Genomic DNA, 15,302 nt, shown 5'->3' on the forward strand with positions numbered 1-15,302 from the left:
TTTGAATCTGCAGGTTGTATATCACAGTAAGACGCTTAAAAATGGTTTCCATTGTTCAAATGGTTTAGAAAACAAGACGACTACAATGTTTGGGTATTAAAGGATTTTATTGATGTAAACTCCAGCAGCCCGCAAATAATTGGAAATTAAACAAATAAGGCACATTTTTCCTCCACATTCACAAAGCTCAAAGAAGTGCAATCGTGTCTTTGTCAAAGCCCTTAAAATACCAACGACACTCAGATCCCACCAGTCACACACACACAACACAATGTGGCGGACAGCAGTGTCGATCTCTTTGGAAAAAAACTAAAGTGGGACTACTGCAACTTCTCACCTGGTGGGAGGCGGCGTCCTGGGCTTCTTATCAGGACACAGTTATGATGATAAGGGGCTTTCTGGTCAAATATTAGTAGATAAATGTCTGACGAAGTGATAGAACACCTTGATGTTGAAAACAAAAGTATTTCTACTTACAACTGCGATGAGTGAAAAAAGGAACTAAACAAAGTGTTTCGGTAGACTTTACCCAGAGAGCCCTGAGACCGGCAGTGGAACTGTGAACGCATCTTAGACTGAGACTAACATTTATAAAAAAAACAACTAAATGTAAAGAGATTGTCCCTCTCGTGTGTGGGTGCTGCAGGTTGTTGTGACTGATCGTGGCTCAGCATGTCCTGCCGTCACTCCTGCGTCAATAAACGGCTCCGTCTGCAGCGGTTTGAGTCCAGACTGCAGCGGTGTGCAGGTAAACAACATCTGTAAGAGTCATGTGAGAGTTCATGAACGAGGAGGACGTCTGCATACCGTCCCACACTCACACACGCAGACTCGTGTCTACTTCTGAATGCCCAGGCCAGACCTCATGTACTCATACACCACGTAGCTGATACTGACAGCCGGCAGGACCTTCATGAAATTTGGCAGGATGCCACGATAAAGTCCAAAGAAGCCGTCCTTTTCCAGGATGTTCTTCACCAGCTTGGTCATGGGCAGCTGCTCCGAGCCCTCCAGAGAAGCTGAGGAGACGGAGCGAAAGGTAAACTGAGGTCAGAGACACTCAGTGGTTCAAACAGGTAAAGCTTTTGGGATTTGTTCTGATTTGTGCCTGAATTATCCACAAAACAAAACATTGCCCACACAGGAAAACCCAACCTGGAGAAGAAGGGACCCTGCCTGGAAATCAACACTTCAACCTAAAAACTAGTTTGTTTTACGTCCCGTGACTCTGACCATAGAGCCGTTACACAGAAAATAGTGCATTTGTAGCTTGTATAATATAATATCAGGTGGATTGTAATATAAAGTTTTGGTCTTTAGTAACAGCTGAATGCAGCCAAGGCTGTGAAGCATCTGGACCAACTGGAACGCACCCATCAACAGCTGAGAGACAACATCAAATGAAGCCTCTGACTGTAGTTTATAGAAGTTTAACTCTCCTACAGAGACAGATATCACAAGTTGGGGTTTTTTGTACATTTATGAGGTGGAAGTTTGGATTATGTGTGAATCCCAACATTACTTTGACAAGCAGGAAATGAAAAAAAAAATCAGTTCATCAGTTTGAGAATACTAAAATTCAACTTAATTCTTTTTGCATCGCAAATAAGATGAAAACACAAGTTAACCTTTGAATACAAGTTAGTTTATAGATTAAAATCATCCTTTTTTAAAAATTTAGACCCAGAGTAAAGAGTTCCTCATGCTTATGTTCAATTCTTTAAAGTTCATTTAGAATTCTTTTTGTGTGTGACGGCAAAAACTTGCCAAACGTTTAAAAACAAAAATAAAACTCATCGTTTTTATGAATTTCTGTTTTTCGAAGGATAAATAATAATCATCTTAAAAATGTAATAATTATTTTTTTCGATTTCTTTGCTTCTTCACTCCCTTAATGATGAGTAAGTATTATTATGACTGACAACATTGTATATTTCAAAATTAGGACTGTGTTCCTCCTACTTGATAATTTGTAAAAAAAAAAAAAAAAAAAGTCAGAGCTTTATTTATGTGTTTTGGACATCTTTAAAAAAAATTACTTTTTATTTATTTGCTGAAACATTTTCAAAAAAAAATTGCTTTTTTTTTTAGCAATGTGCTAAACGCAATATGCTGCAGTTGTGCATTCATCATTATATTTATTTACTTTAAATTATTAGGACATTTCTTTATAAACCAGGTATAATAGAGATGAATTCATTTTAAAGATTTATTTTGAAGCCTCAATTTTCAAACCAAAGTTCAATAACTTAACTGAACATGTCCTTTTTCCACTTCTATGACTAAGCAGTTTTTTTCATGTACGCAGATTTGTCTTACGTAAAAAAAAAAAGACACTGTAACTTGTCACCAACGCCGTGGGACCACCACCTGGAGGATTCCTTCACGTTACCTTGTGCTTGCATGCGGGTGCGGACCAGAGCCAGGGGGTAACTGGCCAGCTGCCCACAGGTGCTGGACAGGGTGCCACAGCCCAGCAGCACCAGGATGCCCGGGTTGGCCGTGTCTTTGGCGTAACGAGCCAACCAGAAGTTCTTCAAGCTCTGCAGAGGAGATATGGTCAGACTGTGCTGCAGCACCGACCCTGAGCTCCAAATGTGATGCGATAAACGTGTGAGAGCGGATTCACCTCGTACACTGCCAGATCTATGCCAGCGTAGGGAATAATGCCCAGGATATTGGGAATGTAGCCCTTGTAAAACGCCTTCACTCCCTCTTTCTTCAGGATCCTTTTGGCACAATCGAATATCCCCGAGTACTGCCCCGTCTTCCTCAGCGTCAGACGGGTTTTCAGCACCTGAACACACGAACACGGTCAGAGAGGTTATTTAATAGCAGGCGGCATTTTCAACGTTGGAGGAAACAAGTTGCGACGCCACAGCAAAGACTGTGATGATAGTTTACATTTATTAGCATTCATCTTGAACACTAGACGAGTTCTGGCTCAGTGTGGTGTTTCCCTCTCCAAAATGAAATGAACAACCGTTTAACCATCAAAACCCTGAAAGCTTCCGCACCTTACTGCTCTGATTGTGTGTGGAGGAGCCCGAAGTACAATTACAACAAAATATAACTTCATTATAGAAAAGAAGAGCGAGAGGGGCAAACATTTTAATGATGCAGAAGATTTACAGTAAAACTTCACATATATATTTGATATCACATGGTGCATTTAGATGATTGCATCTTTCATGTTGATTGCTGGTATTATTAGTTAAAGCACGTTTCTAATATAGTATAATATACAGTATATAAAACTCATCCACTGCACAGTTTCTCATGAAGTTGTTTTTAGTGTATCTGTGACTCTAAAACAGAGGAAGGACAACAGCTTTGCCACCAGGAAGTCTATTTGAATCCAGCACCACCTGCTGGACAAAACTGGTATACCATAGTTTTGCACTGTACTGTCGATAATTAAAAATTGGAAATTGTTGTAGAGGCTTACTCACATTTGCAAGAAAAAAAAAAAAACGACTCACATCCAAACTTTCTACTTAAATGAAAAGGAGCTTTTCATTTCTCAATAAAGATTCATACAGTTTTTATTTGTAGAACATTTCCATTAACCTGCATGTCAGCAGTAGCTTATATTTCAAAACAGTTATTTAGTCAGTGTAACTTGTGTAAGAGTTAATCACTGCTGACACAAACAGAAACAAACAAGAGTACCACTATTACAATCCCGTAACTGTAATTTCTGTGAGCTGATGAACTCAAAACCAGGATAACATTTGTGATCGACCATTCGACTCCAAGCTGACTGACTAACTTCAGCTGAACTTAACGGGTTAATGTTTCATCAGACTGACCCACAGAGTGGACAGCTCAGTTGAAGTGTTACGCTAAAATCACAGTATGGACATGACAGCATTGCTGGAGGAGACAAATAAAACGAATTGTTTTTATCTTGAATAAGTAGAGAAATAACATCATTACTTATTAAAGAAGCAATGAGCAGCCGTAATAAAGTTTTTAACGACTTGTATTTTACACTCAGGTTCAGGGGCGGCCACTGGATAGTTTCACTTTCTCTTAATATATGAACAACACAAACCGGCATGTATTGGAAAAGTGCAGTGTGAGAAAGTGTGTGCTAGTATTATGAGGTTGTGAGTCTCATGCTGGAATTTGTCGACTCCTATCACCAACTTTAACTTTGCCTGCCCTACGTTTAACTCTTCCTTCCTCACCTCACTGTTTGTTCAACTCATAAATAGACCACATTGAACATTTAAATCCTTTCAGGAAACTTTACTCAAACATCCTCCTGAGCTACAGCGATCCTGTGTTAATCCTCAGACACTTTCACTCACCTCCATTGGGTAGATTGCAGTTTGTGCACTGGCTCCAGCCAGCGATCCTGCCATGAACCTCTCGTGGGTCTTTACCTTTCCTGGTTCACTCGCCAGCATCTTCTTGAACTGGAGAAACACAGGGACCGCAGAGGTCACTCAGAATCAGCCAATTGTGACAACAACATAAAAAACATAAAATAAATCAGCTTCTGGGTGAAAACGTGTTCATCAATGACCAGCCAACAGTTTCTAGACGATGCGAAGTGCACGCTGAAGCCTTGTCAGAGGGGGTGAAATGTGTTTACCTTTTCATAAGCCATGAATTTAATAGCTGTCTCGGGAGCAATCTTCAGCACGTTGATACCGTTTCCTCTCCACAGTGATGACATGCCTCCTTCTTTTATCATGTCCTTGAAACCACCAACCAGGCTGATCTTGTTGTTCTTAGAAGCGTGGACCTGGAAGTTAAACAGTTTGTTGTGAGCAGGCTGAATACAACAAATAAAGGAACTTTTTTTTTTTTTCTGGTTGAATTGATCCCATTCTTGCTAATTTAATATGAACCGATTACAACACCTACATCGCCATTTTTCTGTGGATGTGGTCCAGAGGACAAACGGAGACGTTCTTACCTGCAGGAAGACCTTCATTCTGTCCAGCGGAGCGGTTCCTGTCCGCGACACGGCACCGGCCACAGCACCTGCAGATAACTGCTTCCACCACAGGCCGGTGGTCTTCTCCTCCTCTGTGAACTCATCCGGGATGGCGAGGCTGTCCCCGATGTCCAAAGCCTGCGCATGCAATACAGAATCCAGTCAAACCACAGTCCCAGATATGTAACAGTGGTGTCACTGCATCTGAGTTTAAAAGGAGAGCAAAAACAAAAGTCCTCTGGCTTTTAAAAGACACCATTTGAACCATAATGTAACGTTGTAAGGACCTCAGGTGTTAGGAGATAAGTGGCTGCTACATAGGGCGGCATTCGCACCGCTGGTGGAGTCCTGGTCAGGGAAACAAAACTATTTTCAACTGACCTGGCAGACTTCATTTTAATCATTAGACCAAAAGACCTAAACAACACAGTGGAGGCTGTACAGCCACGGTAAAGTATTCTGTCACATGACCCTCACCACATGGCTGCGGTATGACTCACTGACAAGGTGTGAAGTTCCTAAAAGAGTGAAAACTGTGGCAGAAGTTCCTTGGTGAGGTAACATTTATTAAGATGAGCTGCGAGGACTCCGTGCTTCTAGAGTCGTCTGCTTACGGCTCTTTGATTAAGGTCCGGTGGAAGTCTGAACTCATCATGACGCAAAGTGCACAAAGGTGGACTGACTGCAGCAGAAATGGTTCTCATGTCTGGAACAGTTGGGGTTGCAGAAGGGAACGATCACTCCTCCACAAGAGGACTGCTGCAAGAATCATACCAGGATTTGTTTCAAACCAAACGTGTGGTTGTCTGAACAAGTCTGAAGGTGATTTGTTTCAATTCATGTTTGCAGTTCTTAAAATATATATCATGATCATTTGTTTGAAAAGGCGTCTTTTAATGTGAAACAACATTTTCTTCAAGTGTGTAAGTATTATGTATAGTTACTCTTACCATTCCCATCATGTTTGTACAGGCTCATTAACTTTGCACAAACTTAATATTAGTCGGTACATACAGACGTCGGGTTCTCTCCATTCTCTTGACGTTTCCAGTGTATTGTTCTCTGCACACAATTCTGTGCACTGCTGCAGTGTGAACACACTCCTTTCTTTTAATGGATTAGGTGTTGTCATGTGAAACGCTGTCGTGTAAACGGGGCCTAAAAATCAATACTTCACTCATCAATAAAACGAGTCTTATTATGAAACATCGTCAACGCGTAGCAACGAAATCCCGACAAATTTAGTGTGAAAAATGGTCCCGCAAGTCGATACAGACTTTAATCACCGAATTCGATTCATTTTGCCGTCTTAACTTTGTTATAGATTCTTTTTCACTGAGAAAGTAAAGATAAAGACACGTCATCACGTGTCAGACGACGCTCTGAGGAAGATTCCAGATGCAGCCAAAACATGCTAACAAGGTCAAAACCTCCTGCATTACTTTGTCGGTGAAAAAGAAACTATAACATACAGACTTTAAATGTTTCTCTAAAATATTATCAAACGTGTGTATTATTAAAAAAATATTCAAAGACAAATGTTGTGAAATATGAAATGACAGCGTTCCTGGTGACTTCATTTACATTGTGTTTGCTTAAAATCACATTTATCTTAATTGTGCAGCATTTCACAGTGAACTTTTCAAAGTTCTGTCACATGAATGTCAAACACATAATTGGTATTTACATTTCTGTCTTTGTTGAGGTTTCTGTTGATTATTTTCCTTTTTTTTTTTTTGCTCCACAAAAGGACTTAGTAACTCTGAAACAGTCTTAGTGTCATTATTACAATTACAATTCTACCTTTAGAGGAGGACAAAAATGTTTCCCACACATATTTATTTCCTTAATTCATCAGCTGATATATTTCAGACTAGTAAAAGAGGTCTTTATGATTTGAACTGCATGTGATTGTAGAAATCTGCCCATCAAACCATGGGTTATATCAAAATTAACTGCTGTTGCTATGAGCAAAATGTTTATGACATCTTTAATTCCTACTGTTTTTGTTGTCAGATTATTTACCATCACTGTGATCTATTGTTATTATATATTTCAGGGACTTATAAATACTGTTAGTACACACACACCTCAAGAAGTTTCTGGTAAATAAACGTTCAGCAATATAACGTTTCCCTCCGACGTCCAGCATTTGTGACGATATATAACGGTGACGTCCAAACTAAAGGTTTCGACACAAGAACCTACCAAATCCACCTCCACCTCGTAGATCCCCCCGTCCTCCTCAAAGTCGATGTAAAACCAGGTTCCCTGATGCTGCTGCTGCTGCTGAGGCTGCAGCAGAGCCATGGCCATCCCTCCTCCTTAATAAAGCCACAGACTCTGTACAATGTGGTTCCTGGTGAACTGCAGCCCACAGTGCTGACCAGTCAGACGTCGGGGGTCTGCAGAGCCGACTGCTGGACAGTAACTCTCAGTTTTCCACACTGGCAATGAAGGCAAATGTTACCGACGCCGGCTCCTCTGCGCTCGCATCCCGCTCTCCTCCTCTCACCTCAACATGTCCCAATCCCACCGACGAGCTAATCTGCTCGCAGCTTATCTCTGCCCATCTTAGAAAACCAGGGTTAATTTAACCTCCGGGGCCGTGCCATCCAACCACAAACGTCAGAGATTAGCCATTGACTAGAACCGGGTGCGTTTGGAGCAATTATGTCACCGTACAGACCCCAAGTGAGATTAACTACTACTTGATTTATCAAACAGCAGCATTATATATATATATATATTTATCCATTAATCAATGACTGGGACCAGTTTTGTAGAAATTAACAGATTAAACTTAAAACTTTTCTGACTTATAAATAGTGTTTTTTTGAAAGTGGAGTTGGTTTCAGTCGGGAGTAACGAGCCGCTACACCCAGTCCTCTCGTCTTACTCCCTCCTCTTTTTCTCACCTCTGCTCCGGGAGTGAATGGATCTAATCTCTTGACGCAGACGTTGTGATCGGCCGCCAAAGCTGTCGGACAAATCCTGTATTAGCCGGCGAGCGTCTTTCATGACTTTCCCCTTTAGTCCCGCGGTTGTTACAGTGAGGACTTTCACAGCCAAAGGACGCCGCCGGGTGCAGGAGGGACATTATGTCTTCGATGATGCAACGTTTAACCAGGGATATACTTCTATGTGCGAGTTTTATATTTCACCCCGTAGACTTTGAATGTCTCAGTGATGCGCTACCATCAGGGCGCAAATGTCTGTTCACGTGTACAACACGTTTCTCCACCTCAAAGTTAAAGAAATATATACGTCCCTAATCTGTATATTTATCTCTGTGTTCATGTGAATGTAGAGAATGTTCATTTCCGTATTTGGTTAATGTCACCAAATTGGTTTTAAGAAACTGAAAGAAATAGATTCACAATAACACAGTGACACATGAAGCATATTAGCAGCGTGGTCTCACCGTGCTGTGCTTCCAGTAGCGGATAATCTCCTGCAGGTTGGTGGCAGGATTAAACAGGAAGTGTTCCCTCCATTCATTCCAATCTAGAGTCATGGTGCCGTCCACGTCGATGCTGCACACATTAAGGAAGGAACAAATATGTTTGAGTGCATTATCCAGTTGAGAATCAAGTGCCTGGGCTCCATTACAGGACAGAAATACAGTTACTGTGTGCAGTGAAAGGACTTTGTGAATCACATTTAAGCACATTTATTCAGACTAAAAAACATGAATAATATGTGGAGTGACGGACAGACAGACAGATTTTTAACGCATTCGGTATCCGGACAGTCCTAAAGTTACATCTACAAATATCATAATTGATGTATTATTGATGTTTCTTTTGAGAGTAAAACAGGAAAATTTCCTCTGATTGTGTCCCCATCTGCTCTCACTTGTCATATTTTTCTTTCCTTCCTCTCTGACACATCGGCTCTGCGGTTTTGAAACAAGCCGCTCTCTCTGATTCACAGTCATGCGCATCCTGCTTCACTTCCTCTTCCTGCTGTTACTGTCATTTCTGTTCCTGACCATGTGTGGCTTCACATTGCCGGAGTCAGGCTGTAGAAACTTGGACAGCATCATTTACTGGTTTTCTGCCAAGAGAGACTGTACGCTAATTAATCAAGAGGTCTGTAATTCACATATGCAACTCTTAAGGACTTACATTTATATTCTAAATATCACAGCAAAGTATGATAGCATCAAAATGGAAGAGGCGAGTCTGCAACCTTCACAGTCAAATGGACAATTTCCCCCTGAATAAAATGTGTCCAGACACTGAATGAGAACTAGACACGTATAGACCCACTTTGGCATAAATACAACATATAATCAGGACATGTAAATATGTAAAGGTTCGTCTTCTTCGTTTGGGTCGTCGCCCTAAACGGCTGTTCATTTATTTCCGTTTGCTTTTGGAATCCATCTGCTCAGGGGCGACCCTGCATAGAATTATAAAGGCCTAATTGAGTCCTCCAAATATAAAAACAAACTAATGAAAGCGTGACCAGACAAATTAAAAGCAGTCTCCGTTTAAAATGTGACATGCATCTGAAAAACTTGTACATTGAATTAAACCGTTGTCTTTCCTGAGGATTTTACTGTGAAGATTTATCCACATGAATCACCTGCAGGAAAAAGCACTAGAGACGTGTTACCGTGTGAGACACATTTTCATTGATAAAAATACTTAAGATGTCCCGTTTGTTGTCAATACAGAGAGACAGAGTGAGTCCTGGGACAAGAACATTTGTTATTAATAAATTGCAGTTTGATCAACAGCTGATGATCAATCCTGAACTTTACAATCAAAGCTAAAAGAAAACCAGACACAGATAACTTGGTGTGGGACGCTGCCCCCTACTGTCCAGCTCTTTATCTGCACGTGAGCTCCGATCAGCCCCTCAGAATCATCCTTACCTTCACTGCGTGGGGACAGTGAGCTGCTTTTGTATTGTAGATTTTTATGAACCGTCAACACACAGAAGCAGTACAGTAAAACATAAACAAAACCAGTAGTCTGAACTACCTCTGAAGGATTTTCTCTGCCTCCCCTTGGCTGATGTCCATTCCCAGGTCTGCCAGTGACTGCTTGATCTCCATGAAGTCTATTCGACCTTTAGAGAAAACAAAACAAAGCAGATATAAGATCCCATCCTCTTCGAAGATTATACAATTCAAATCGTTGTTTTTGCTTTATATTTTTCTGGATTCTTTACAATCATTATTTATTTATTCAGTAAACAAACCATCATTATTTTTGTCCAGGCTTTTGAAGGTGAGTCGTAACTTCTTCTCATGCTCCTTCAGGTATTTGGAGAACTCGCCGAAGTCGAGCCCTTCGTCTTTGTCCTGGTCTCCAGATGAGACTATTTTCTGCACGACAAATCATATCATAAAAATGATTGTTAGGGGCTTCGTGTATCTGATCGGTGTGTGGACCAGCTGTTTGACCTCCACATCAGGTGAAGGAAGAGCCTCCCTCTCTTCAGCCAGTTTCTCAGGCAGGGCGAGCGCAATGCTGCCAGCTATCGGCAGAAAACCTCAATCTCACCGAGTGGAGCACATCACATGCTCAGCTTTATTGTCTACAGTCATTTTCTCCTACATCCCTCAAGCTGTTTCCCTTTATAATTTCAGATACGGTTTTTCTTTTCATTCATTTGTAACACGGAGGGACAGTCCACCACCCAAAGTCAAACTCACACCGAAGGACATCATACAGAGTCACCAATTAACCCCACATGCACGTGTCACGGTTCCCAGACTATGGTACCAGCAACAAAATACACATCTGTGAAATACAGATGAAACGCAGCAGCAATTAGAACACAGAGTACTCAAATAGTAATCCAGATAGTCTGAAAAATGACTGGACGGTCTCACTTTAGACAACCCCGGGTTGAAAAGTCCCACTTGCTGCTTCCCTTTATTTTCTATTTGCAGGTAAACTGTGACTGCTAAATTAACAGGGCTGTAGTACTTTATACCTCCAAAGGGACTAATGATGACCTTATAGCACATAAAATCCTTATTATTCAAATCAGCATAAATGTGGTCTCGCACTTTCACATGTATGTTTTCGGACTGTGGAAGAAAACCGGAGTACCGGGAGAGAGCCCAGGGGAAACCACTCACTGAGATACCTGGAAGTAAAACATTCTACTTTTAAGTTAAACATACAGTTTTATACCATTATACAGTATATCATATCTGAAAAGCGTTTATGACTTGAAAGCACCCAAATGGAATGAACTTATTAAATGTAGATAAAATTCCAACCTTTACGTAGAAAGGAATTGCAATGACAGCGGTGGAATGCAAGATTATTTAGTTAACAAAGGTGCAACCTTTCTCCTATCTTCCCTGCCCACAATAAATGTAAATCTGCGGTGTGAACTTTGTCACAGTTTCATAAAATGTTGGCGTAGTTCCCCTCCCTCCCTCCTGGTCGTTACCAGCCCGAGGTTACCAGCCCACTTTCACAGCGAAATCAGGCATCTAGAAAATCCAGACAGTTCAGAGAAATGTTATTCGTTTAAGGGGAAACTTCAAATGCGAGATGAGAACCGTTGGGAAGTGACAGTAAGATGAAGGTGGTGGATCATCAACCCATCAATCACTGGGTCGGTTGAACAACAGAGATGTCAGTGCCTCCATGTGCGTAAAGTTTACACACATATATACATTTATTTATAAGGTTTATGTTGCTTTCATTGTTTGGTTTTGAGTCATGTTAATTTAAGTTAATTTAAGTAAAATGATTCTGACTTCTTGTCTTTGGGTTCGGATGTTTCAAACATAAACTTATTTCAAATAGTTTGTTTTTAAATCTCTTGTATTTTCCTTTTATAGTTTTTTTTTTTTGCCATTTGTTGTAATTTAATGAAACTGATTTAATTGAATTCTGAACCCTCTTAAGATAAGAATTCTAGAAAAACAATTAACTTCTAATGATTTCCACGGATCACCGGCTACTTAAAAAAGATAGTTGTAGATTTTGCAGACGAGTGTTTATTTTTAGGCTTAAGCTGTTAAACAAAGAGGAAAAACTTCACATCAACAATAATTAGAGGGAAATGCCTTGAATGTGCCCTGATACATGCTGGAGCAGTTTGGAGATCAATTCTTTCCTCCTGACTGACTCTTAACCTCAGTCACTTTCCTCTCGGGGACAGAAGTCTTTTAGCCAAAATCCCTAAATCAGGGAAGTGAATTTGACGACACGATGTTAAACTCAGAGCTCAGCTGGTGTGTTGGAGCAAAGCTTCATTAAAGAGGTGGGACTGTTTCTCCAGGTTCATAACTCAACTTGACTAACAAGTCTTTGAACAGCTCCTACAAAGTTTGAACAGCTTAAGTATCAACAAGAGAAGCTCCTTCTGCAGAAAAGGTTAATAGAATATGACTGAACACGACCGTATTAGATGTCAATCACTCATGGTGAAATGAGGATCGGCACATCCAAGATTTCCAGAGGAAACAATCAGCTATGCAGCAATCAGTTGCTGCGATCAAAATTGTGTTTAAAGAATTATAATATATTTTTTTTATCATTACACACCAATTATGGAGGCGAAAGTGTCTAAAGCCTCAAGCATTCTAACTGCACTTTTCTACAGTATAATTATGATAAAGATATTATCATTTTTAAAAAGGACCTTTTCAATCATCAGAAACGTCAAAGTGACTAATAATTACAGGCTGTGGTTTTGCAATGCCTTTATAAACTACTGGGCACTATGTTTAACCTTTATTTGGTGACTTTAAAAGATCGTCTTCTGACAGAAATTCCATAATTCAGAATGGGAAAAGCAGTGCAGAACACTGAGACTTGTAGTTCAGGTTTAGGAAGACCTTTGAATTTCTGAAAATGAGGACATATTTGCCATTGCTTCTGTTTTAGTTTGGAAATATTTGATATGAAAGTGAACATATTTAAATCTGACACTGTTTTGTTCATACCTACATGCACATTTAAACACCTCGGGGTGTCCATGTTACACATATCTTTTGCAGGTCACACATGACATAGTTGGATATTAGCCTTCAATAGATTATGAGAGCGAATAAGAGGATTTTATAGCTCGAGTTCAGTGTCAAATGTGTCCCTGTGAGATGTTTTAAGCCACATAGCATATCATTGTTCAGTTTCAAAATGTAAGAAGTAAAATAGTAGCCATCAATGTCACATCAATGTGGTTTTCATTCTAGAAAATTTGAAAGTTTCTCCTCTATTAGTTTTCTCTAATAGGCTTCATGTGAAGACTGGGAAATGAATCCGAAATGCACCATGATCAGCTGCACTTTTGCAGTGATCTTCTAACTGCACAGGAGGAAATGAAGCCGATTAAGGCCTACACTGGTTTACAAGTTGCTCCAGCGTTAATCGTGACCTGCAGGCTGCTCGCTCCTGTCAGAAACACCAAGTATCTCTCACAAGTTTCACTCCACAAGAGGTAGTAATGCGTTCACCTGGGCCGCCCCTTTCCCGGTCTTGATGCCCATTGCAGCCATGCCAGCCTTCAGCTCGGCCACATCCACTTTTCCATCCTTGTTGGTGTCCAGCTTGGCGAACAGATCCTCGTAGGTTTTCGACGCATCATGTCCCGCGCACCGACAGTCCGCGAAGAACAGCTTCCTCATAACTTGATACATGGTTCAACGATTATTGGTATCTGAGGCCCTGCAGAGCTCCGGCTCACACACACACAAACACACACACACACACACACACACACACAGAGAAAAACACACAAACCGACTCTTTGCACTTCTGGTTTGGAGCAGCTGGATCGTGTTTATCAGCCTGATCTCCGCAGCGCAGCGAGTCAAACTAAAGTCCTCATGAGTCGATGTGCTGGGACAAGACAAAACAAAACAGCCTCCGAGTAAGCGAAGACTAGCAGAAAATGCAGTTTGAGAATGAGGTTGGATGGCAGTGCAGTACGTAGCAGATGGGTGGAGACTGGAGACTGTTTCAGTTTTCCTGAGACGACCTCCTCCTTCTATGCGCGCACTCACACACCACAGGGACACACCCTTCTCCGCAGCAACAAGCACGCACACACACACGCCACACACTGACACGCACAATTACGTTGACCTACATTTTGCACCGGTACTCGTGTAGGTGAAGCTGCGGCTTTCTTGTATTTGCATTTCCTCCTCAGTTTTATTTTTCCATTTAATTATGAAATAGAATTTATTTTTTTCACAAACTTTTTGGGTGGTTGTATAACACAGAGCCCACATTGAGCGCACGCACGCGCAAAGTCTGCTCTGAATTTTATTTAAAAAAAATGTTTTAACTCTTTCGTAGTTTCATAACAGAGTTGTGAGTATAAGAGAAAAGGGTAAATAATCACTCAAACGTGCGTCAACGTTGCGTTTCATGTGACGGGATCTAATAGGCCCTATTAAAGAGGTACTTCCAGGGAGTTGAACTTGAGACTTTCAATATAAATGTGCAGTATAACCCGCCCATACACTGAGACTGATGCCACACAATCTCTGTTTCAGCTCAGTGAGTCATAGCCACAGGAATCCCACAGCTGGTCCAGGCAAAATGGACTATTAAAAGTGTCCAACTGTGAGTCCAGTCCATTGTCCTGCACGAGGACTTCCGGAGACGACTGATCACGACAATCTAGTCATGTTTGGATCCTCATCTGAAAATGTGTTTGTATGTTGTGGTTCAACATGGTGCCATTAATGATAAAAAACTAAGAGCGGGATATTTCAGGGGGGGGTGGAAGCATGTTTTTTAACCTGTGGTTTTCAAAGCGTGCGGCCTCCTCTAGGGGGCGACAGAGAGCTGAAGCACTATTGGAAAAATCATCTGGGGGTCAGGGAAGACCCTTCCCTGGAAATATTTTTTCTTTGCTTATACTGTTGAGAATAAATTGTGATGAAATTAGATAATAAGAGGGTAAGATTATTTATTAATTACAGAATTTATTGTAACTGTAATAAAGACAAATTTAGCGTCTCTGCAAAACCACAGGTGTAGCAGTTCTGACAGTTTCAGATGATATATAAAGACATACATTTCGACTTTAAAACAGCTCAAAACTGTAAAGTTTTTTTTATTATGAGTGGAAATCATAAGAATAATAATGTATAAGATTTAAAAGTACTGTGTTTGAGACAATGCATGTGCAGTATTACAGATGTTTCCCAACCCTGTTTTTTAAGTGTTAAAAAAAACCGTGTCTAATGTCTAAATATCAGTTTAAATATGATTTATATGATAAATTAATGTATTAAAAGCTCAAAGAAAACTACAAAAATGGCGCCCATGAACGCTATATCTTAAATAGGTGTCTTAATGTTTGCCTGTGTTCTGGAACGCAACTCTGCTTTGAGATATATTTTTAAAGTGTA

The 15,302-nt window shown here is 40.6% G+C and overlaps 1 protein-coding gene across 1 annotated transcript; it reads right to left on the bottom strand.

Moving 5' to 3' along the window:
• Positions 1-91: 91 nt before the first annotated feature.
• On the bottom strand, positions 92-13,886 carry slc25a24 (solute carrier family 25 member 24). Its single transcript, XM_080473174.1, has 10 exons — positions 13,392-13,886; positions 10,166-10,292; positions 9,946-10,033; positions 8,376-8,487; positions 4,931-5,089; positions 4,604-4,756; positions 4,317-4,424; positions 2,630-2,797; positions 2,393-2,543; positions 92-1,019 (listed from the first exon to the last, which is right to left on the bottom strand). Exons 1-10 carry the CDS (start codon positions 13,572-13,574, stop codon positions 838-840), a joined length of 1,431 nt encoding a protein of 476 aa, XP_080329300.1. The 5' UTR covers positions 13,575-13,886; the 3' UTR covers positions 92-837.
• Between the last annotated feature and the right edge of the window lie 1,416 nt (positions 13,887-15,302).

This window comes from Lipophrys pholis (genome assembly GCF_963383615.2).
Source record: "Lipophrys pholis genome assembly, chromosome: 10".
In the NCBI taxonomy this organism is placed as follows: domain Eukaryota; kingdom Metazoa; phylum Chordata; class Actinopteri; order Blenniiformes; family Blenniidae; genus Lipophrys; species Lipophrys pholis.

Excerpts from the sequence above, each read along its gene's own strand:
- slc25a24 (XM_080473174.1), bottom strand. The coding sequence starts at position 13,574 with ATGTATCAAGTTATGAGGAAGCTGTTCTTCGCGGACTGTCGGTGCGCG. Across the intron at positions 4,425-4,603 it reads AATTCATGGCTTATGAAAAG|TTCAAGAAGATGCTGGCGAG; the intron begins GTAAACACATTT and ends GTGTTTCTCCAG. Across the intron at positions 1,020-2,392 it reads CACCCGCATGCAAGCACAAG|CTTCTCTGGAGGGCTCGGAG; the intron begins GTAACGTGAAGG and ends CCGTCTCCTCAG.